At 46.0% G+C, this 7,898-nt stretch overlaps 1 protein-coding gene across 1 annotated transcript in view; it reads right to left on the bottom strand.

Moving 5' to 3' along the window:
* The window catches only part of LOC139556205 (laminin subunit alpha-4-like), a 36,362-nt gene extending 28,838 nt beyond the window's left edge, over positions 1-7,524 (bottom strand). The window contains exon 1 of the mRNA XM_071369836.1: positions 7,140-7,524. Within this exon, the coding sequence (XP_071225937.1) occupies positions 7,140-7,256 (117 nt within the window). The 5' untranslated portion in view covers positions 7,257-7,524. The remainder of the gene's footprint in view (positions 1-7,139) is intronic.
* Between the last annotated feature and the right edge of the window lie 374 nt (positions 7,525-7,898).

The following is a 7,898-nucleotide window of genomic DNA, read 5'->3' as shown; positions in this document are numbered from 1 at the left end:
TTAGGTTTAGAGCTTGCAAGAAAGGCATTTCTCTGTACTTGTGCACGTGACATTAAAAGTTGAAACAGCAATTTCAGAAAGCACGTAGAGCATCTGGAATCGTTTTGGCAAGGCTGGATTAAGTTGTGCGTCATCAATGGGATACGACATTCCCCTACTTTCACAATATCTCTTATCAAACACACTCACGTTCCGTCATGAAAAAAAGGTGCTCTCTTATTTAGCTACTCTAATATGTGACAATAAAGCACAGTACTTGACTAAGACAAAATTATGACATTATTGGATACTTGCATACTGCCAGTAGTGGTTCAGTCATTCACAGAATGTTACTTACAGAACTCTCATGGCCAATTCACTCTGCCACTTGTTCTGTAAGGCAGTTTCCTAATGTAGTGTGAAATCAGAGTTCAGCAACACCTCTCCTCACTCCCCCTCCACAGATCCTGTTGATCTTCAGTCACCCCATTCAAAGAGGGTTCTGATCCTACAACACTACTCTGTTCATATTGGCCTGTTGTAAGAGTGCCATGTTTTCCCCCCTTGTTTCATCCAGTCAATGGAACACGTATGCTGTGTCCAGAGGGGCAGGCACCAATACATCTCAAACATTCCAGAGATATGCTCCCAGTTGTGACGCATAATTCCCCTTGATTTATTCGCTAGCAGGCCGTGAGGTCGGGATAGCAGGCCGGAGGTCGGGCTGCCTTCTGAAAATTCGTAGCTTCCGTTCTTCTAGCTAACGTGCAATCATTGGAAAATAAAATCGACGACCTAGGAGGAAGATTAAACTACCAACAGGACATTAAAAACTGTAATATCTTAGTATTAAATTATTAACATACTGTACAGCTGGCTGGTTATACGCTGTATCGGCAGGATAGAGCAGCGGCGTCTGGTAAAACAAGGGGTGGCGGACTATGCATATATGTAAACAACAGCTGGTGCACGATATTTAAGGAAGTCTCAAGTATCTCATGACAAGCTGTAGACCACATTATCTACTGCACTCAATGAGCTGTATTCCGCCATAAGCAAATAGGAGAACGCTCATCCAGAGGCGGTGCTCCTAGTGGACGGGGACTTTAATGCAGGGAAACTTAAATCTGTTTTACCAAATTTCTATCAGCATGTTAAATGTGCAACCAGAGGGGAAAATAGTCTAGACCACCTTTATACCACACACAGAGTTGTGTACAAATCTCTCCCTCGCCCTCCATTTGGCAAATCTGACCATAATTATATCCTCCTGATTGCTGCTTACAAGGAAAAGTTAAAGCAGGAAGCACCAGTGACTAGATCAATAAAAAAAGTGGTCAGATGAAGCAGATGCTAAGCTACAGGACAGTTTTGCTAGCACAGACTGAAATATGTTCCGCGATTCTTCCTAAGGCATTGAGGAGTACACCACATCTGTCATTGGCTTTGTCAATAAGTGCATCGATGACGTTGTCCCCACAGTGACCATACGTCCATACCCCAACCAGAAGCCATGGATTACAGGCAACATCCGCACTGAGCTAAAGGCTGAGCTAAAAGCTGCCGCTTTCAAGGAGCAGGACTTTCAAACCCGGAAGCTTATAAGAAATCCCACTATGCCTTCCGACAAACCATCAAACAGGCAAAGTGTCAATACAGGACTAAGATTGAATCGTACTACACCGTCTCCGACGCTCATCGGCTTGCAAACCATTACAGACTACAAAGGGAAGCACAGCCGAGAGATGCCCAGTGACACGAGCCAACCAGACGAGCTAAACTACTTCTATGCTCGATTCGAGGCAAATAACACTGAAACATGTATGAGAGCACCAACTGTTCCGGATGACTGTGTGATCACGCTCTCTTACGTGAGTAAGACGTTTAAACAGGTCAACATTCACAAGGCCGCAGGGCTAGACGGATTACCAGGATGTGTACTGTGAGCATGCGTTGACCAACTGGCGAGAATGCTATTCATTGACTACAGCTCAACGTTCAACACCATAGTGCCCTCAAAGCTCATCCATTAGCTAAGGACCATGGGACTAAACACCTCCCTCTGCAACTGGATCCTGGACTTCCTGACGGGCCGCCCCCCAGTTGGTAAGGGCAGGGAACAACACATTCGCCACGCTGATCCTCAACACGGTGGCCCCTCAGGGGTGCGTGCTCAGTCCCCTCCTGTACTCCCTGTTCACTCATGACTGCACGGCCAGGCACGACTCCAACACGATCATTAAGTTTGCCGATGACACAACAGTGGTAGTAGGCCTGATCACCGACAGCAACGAGACAGCCTATAGGGAGGAGGTCAGAGACCTGGCCATGTGGTGCCAGAATAACAACCTATCCCTCAACGTAACCAAGACTAAGGAGATGATTGTGGACTACAGGAAAAGGAGCACCGAGCACATCCCCATTCTCATCGACGGGGCTGTAGTGGAGCAGGTTGAGAGCTTCAAGTTCCTTGGTGTCCACATCACCAACAAACTAAAAAGGTCCAAGCACACCAAGACAGTCGTTGAGAGGGCACAACAAATCCTATTCGCCCTCAGGAGACTGAAAAGATTTGACATGGGTCCTCAGATCCTCAAAAGGTTCTACAGCTGCACCATCGAGAGTATCCTGACTGGTTGCATCACTGCCTGGTATGGCAAATGCTCAGCCTCCAACCGCAATGCACTACAGAGGGTAGTGCGTACGGTCCAGTACATCACTGGGGCCAAGCTTCCTGACATCCAGGACCTCTATACCAGGTGGTGTCAAAGGAAGGCCCTAAAAATGGTCAAAGACTCCAGCCACTCTAGTCATAGACTGTTCTCTCTGCTACCGCACGGCAAGCGGTCCAAGTCCAAGAGGCTCTAAACAGTTTCTACCCCCAAGCCATAAGACTCCTGAACATCTAATCAAATGGCTACAACCCCCCCCCCCCCCCTCTTTTACGCCACTGCTACTCTTATTATTATTATTATCTATGCATAGTCACTTTAATAACTCTACCTACATGTACCTCAATTACCTCGACTAACTGGTGCCCCCGCAGATTGACTCTGTACTGGAACCCCCTCTATATAGTCTCGCTATTATTATTATGTTATTGCTGCTCTTTAACTACTTGTTACTTTTATCTCTCATTCTTAAACATATTTTTTTTATTGCATTGTTGGTTAGGGGCTTGTAAGTAAGCATTTCACCGTAAGGTCTACACCTGTGGAAAACGCATGTGACTAATACAATTTGATTTGATTTGTCAGGCAAAGAAATGTCTTTCCTACGAACTCGTGAAACATCCTGTGAACAGCCGTGCTTTCGTGCACAGAGCAGATTTTTCCTTCCTTCCTGTGGCTTTTCTGACCGATAGTACACATAAATGAGGCCAGGCCTATACATCATATGGTTATGATGTTATATGATGTCCTGGTTATTGACTACAGGTAATTTCAATCGATTCTACTCACCTTCTGCTCCCACACATATGTTTGCATTACAACTGATTACATACTATAGAGTAGGTGTTATCTATGCTAGTATTTAGGTAAAATGATCTGAATGGGTCCTGAACAGTAAGCAGTCTAGAGATCCATATCACAATTGAGGCTATTGCACTACAGAATGCTAGTCCTCTCAGAGAGTCTTATTGGTTGCTGACAGTGCTGAATAATTACACTTCATTGCTAATGACTGGATTTAGAATGATCTGAACCCCACCCTGTTCAACTGGGTCTTGGATTTCCTGACGGACCGACCCCAGGTGGTGAAGGTAAGCAACAACACCTCCGCTATGCTGATCCTTAACATGGGGGCCCCACAAGGGTGTGTCCTCAGCCCCCTCCTGTACTACCTGTTCACCTATGACTGCGTGGCCACGCATGCCTCCAACTAAATCATCAAGTTTGCAGACAACACAACAGTTGTAGGCCTGATTACCAACAATGACAAGACCGCCTACAGGAAGGAGGTGAGGGCCCTGGCGGAGTGGTGCCAGGGAAAAAACTATCTTTCAAAGTCAACAAAACGAATGAACTGATCGTGGACTCTAGCAGACAGCAAAGCGAGCACGCCCACATCCACATCGACAGGGCGGCAGTGGAGAGGGTGAAAAGCCTTGGTGTGCACATCACTGACAACCTGAAATGGTCCATGCAAACGGTGTGGTGAAGAAGGCGGAACAGCATCTCATTAACCTCAAGAGGCTGAAAAGATTTGGCTTGGCTCCTATGACCCTCACAAACCTCTACAGATGCACCATTGAGAGCATCCTGTCAGGCTGTATCAGTGCCTGGTATGGCATTTGCACTATCCGCAACAGCAGGGCTCTCCAGAGGGTGGTGCGTTCAGCCCAAGCATCATCGGGGGCACACTGCCTGCCCTCCAGGACATCTACAGCACCTGTTGTCACAGAAAGCCCAAGAAGATCATCAATGACCTCAGCCACCTGAGCCATGGCCTGTTCACCCCGTTACCATCTAGAAGGCGGAGACAGTACAGGTGCATCAAAACTGGGACTGAAAAACAGCTTCTGTCTCTCCATCTCCAGGCCATCAGACTTAAATAGTCACCACAGTACCCTGCCCTGAACTTAGTCACTGTTACTGGCCGGCTACCACCCGATACTCTACCCTGCACATAGTCATTGAACACTGCTCACTTTAATAATGTTTACATACTGTTTTACCCACTTCATATGTATATACCTTATTCTAGTCAAGGCTCATCCTATATAACTACTGGTATACACACCTTTTCTATTCATATACTGTTCATAATGTCTATACACAACATCATATACATACATGTATTTATATTCCAGACTCTGACATTGCTCGTTCTGATACTTAATTATTATTATTCTTTGTGTGTATTGTTTTGTGCATATGTGTATTTTGTGTGTATTGTATTGTTTTGAATTATTGCACTGTTTGAGCTAGGAAAAACATTAGCATTTCACTGCACCTGCAAAATATGTGTACTTGACCAATAAAATGTGATTTGATTTAGATTTTATTACCCTATGGTGAACTACTTTGACCACCAGGGCCAATACAGTAGGGCTCTGGTCAAAAGTAGTGCATTATATATAACAGGGAATAGGGTGCCATTTGGGACGTAGACTTTAGAAGTGTAAAGTATATAACACAGCAGACGTTGCCCCATGTAATATCTAACTACATTAGTTTCTGTTCGTTTGGACCAGAATGAGTCTCATTCAAATATCCTTTAGTTCAGAATACCATTTCATTAAAACACCAAACCCCAACTTCCTGGTACTGTTTCCCCTGGGTATAGGGAGTAATCCTGTGATACAGAAAACAAACCCCTCAGGAATATTTTACAGCATGGTAAATGCTCTAATCCGCTCCTAAATGGCATGAACATTGAAACAATTCACATCTGTAGCCTTCTGGTCCATTCTGAATGTCCTCTGTAATGTGAGCTATTTCTGAACTATTTCTCTGTGCGCCCACTACCGTAGAGAACAAAGATGACATTCACCATGTAGTATAGCCTTTCTCTGTTTCATGTGCAGCAGCATGTCCCAAAGACTATGTCACTGTGCTCCACTTCTAAAAGGTGGAACCTCAAATGTTAAGGGCAATTCCACGTTAACAGAGTGATGCGGAGACTCAGATTTTTCACACTCCTTGTGCACAGAGTTTAATGGTTTGTTTAACTTTGCAATCATTGTTATTTTTTGGGGCATACAATTTAAAGTGAAAAATCTGAGTCTCAACATCACTCTGTTATCAGGGAATTGCCAGTATGCATTTATCATTAGCTGTTCATATCATGTGTTCAGAAGTGCTATAAGTTATGTAGCCTACATGAGACTAAGCATGAGTCTGGCTCTATCTCTGCCTCTGGGACAGGGATGAATAAATACAGTGGGTCTCAGGCAGAAAAACAAGAATTGGCTCCAAACAAGAGTTCAGTCCAAAGTCAACATCTTCTCAGGTCTGAGGCTGTGGCAGACTCTCTCTCTCTCTGAAATAGGAACAACAAACCCGGCGCCCCGCTCTCCCTCCCTGCCTGCACCCACTCCTCACAATAAGAGGCAAATAGTTTATTGACTTTGGGCCTAGTGAAGGCTTCACTCTCTGACTTAGTGGTAAACTCCTCGGAAGATTCTGAGGATGGGAAAGGGGTATGGCTCGGTAATGTGAATCTCATCATAATCCAATAACAGAGCAGAGAGGATATGTCTGCAGTGGAGAGGCCTCTATCTCCTCATGGGTCTCTGCTATTAGAATGCTCATGTACACAGAAGAAGTAAACAATTTCACAAGAGGCGGAAGATCGACAATTCTAAATTTAGACACTGGGGGATCTGCTCCCTGCCCTCCTCCCCTTCCCCCCACCCCATCAAAATTCTCTCAACTGCCTTAAATTCAGCAAACCAAAAATAAATATAGCTATTCAATTCATTGTTCTGACTCTCTGTGACCTCTTACACAATGCAAAGTAGGTAACATTTACATTAGTCTCGCTCTGGGCACATTGTTTTGCCTGTGTGTCCCTGAGATAGAAGGTCTCTCTCTAAAATAGATGCCCATTCTTTGGGCCCCCGTTGGCCCCCAAACAGGAAATATCTGCCTGCACCCAGTCTACCCACTATAAATGTGTGAGCAGCACGTCCTGTATTGTTTCTCATGCCTTTTCTGCTTGCTATGTTCCCTCTATGTGTGTTGCTCAACACTTGGCAGCTGGTTTCCATTAGGGCTCCACTGGTGGCTAGCGCGGGCCAATGGAGAGTGATATGTCCCTCATCAGGGTCTCGGCTGGAGCTCCTCCACAAACATCCCGACCCCAGGCAGAACACAGAGAGGGTTGATACGCAGCACTGAGTGGCCAGATTGCGGCCATAGAGATATGGATCCACACAGCAAGATCCTCTCACACTCAAACCACCCCAGCATTTCACAAAAAAAGTCTAAGAAGCATACTGTCTGACTTACAAACCTGTCTCTCTTGCAGTGACTATCAAAACCCATTAGAGTTTAGCTACAGAAGCATTCAGCACAGTTCATGGACATAATATCCAATGTGGAAAAGTTTGCAATAACAACAGGTACTCTGTATTTAGCTGTGATAAGGAACTGGACGCCTGCTGTGCATCCTGTACCAGCCAAGCAGAGAAAAAACTAAATGTCTGGTCTTACTTTCATCACGGACTGCTGTTCCCAATGTAAACCAATGGAAGTCGCTGGGCAGACGATCCCTGAGAGGACGATGGAGAGTAGAAGGCAGAGGCAGGGCAGAGCTTTAGTAGCAGACATGTCTGTGTGTAAGTCCAGTGGAGCGCTGCTCCCTCTCACTCTCTGTCTCCCTGTCCTGCCTGTAGTGAAGTCTTTCTGCGACACAGGCAGCTCTCTCGCTCCCTCTTTCTGCAGCACCCGTTGGTTTAACTTTTCCACTGGTCCGACCTACAGATGCGGTGCAAGCGCCAGCTCAGTCCAGCCCCAAGTCCTATAAAACAAATAGTGTGTACTTCCTCCTCTCCCTATCTCCCTCTCCTTTCCTTTCAACTCCCCCCTATGCCTCCCCCAGTGGACCTGCCTCCCCAGAGCCTGATTATAAATCACATTCAGATGAGAAGTCTGGAGCGTGAGAGAGAGGAGGAGAGAGAGGGGGGAGCAATAAAAAGGGAGAGAAAATTAGAGAGCAACAGGGTGCACTAGACTAGTGTGTATTTCAGACAGGCAGACAGTGTAGTCATCCAGATGGCATATCTCCCTCTGACTGGCAGAGTCACATTGAGTATTGTTGGGCAGCAGCCGTCTCTGTCTGCAGGGTCCCTCCATGGTACCCTTTTACCTTGGGGGGGGGTGGGGGGGGGGGGGCTGAGAAGCAGACACAACCTCCAACCCCTCTCAGAGCCCTACCTACCCCCTCTGGTCCACTCGTCCAGGTAGAGAGAG

This window comes from Salvelinus alpinus, chromosome 27 (genome assembly GCF_045679555.1).
Source record: "Salvelinus alpinus chromosome 27, SLU_Salpinus.1, whole genome shotgun sequence".
NCBI classification, from domain to species: Eukaryota; Metazoa; Chordata; class Actinopteri; order Salmoniformes; family Salmonidae; genus Salvelinus; species Salvelinus alpinus.
The sequence above is the reverse complement of the archived record's forward strand: the minus strand, read 5'-3'. Positions and strand labels throughout refer to the sequence as shown.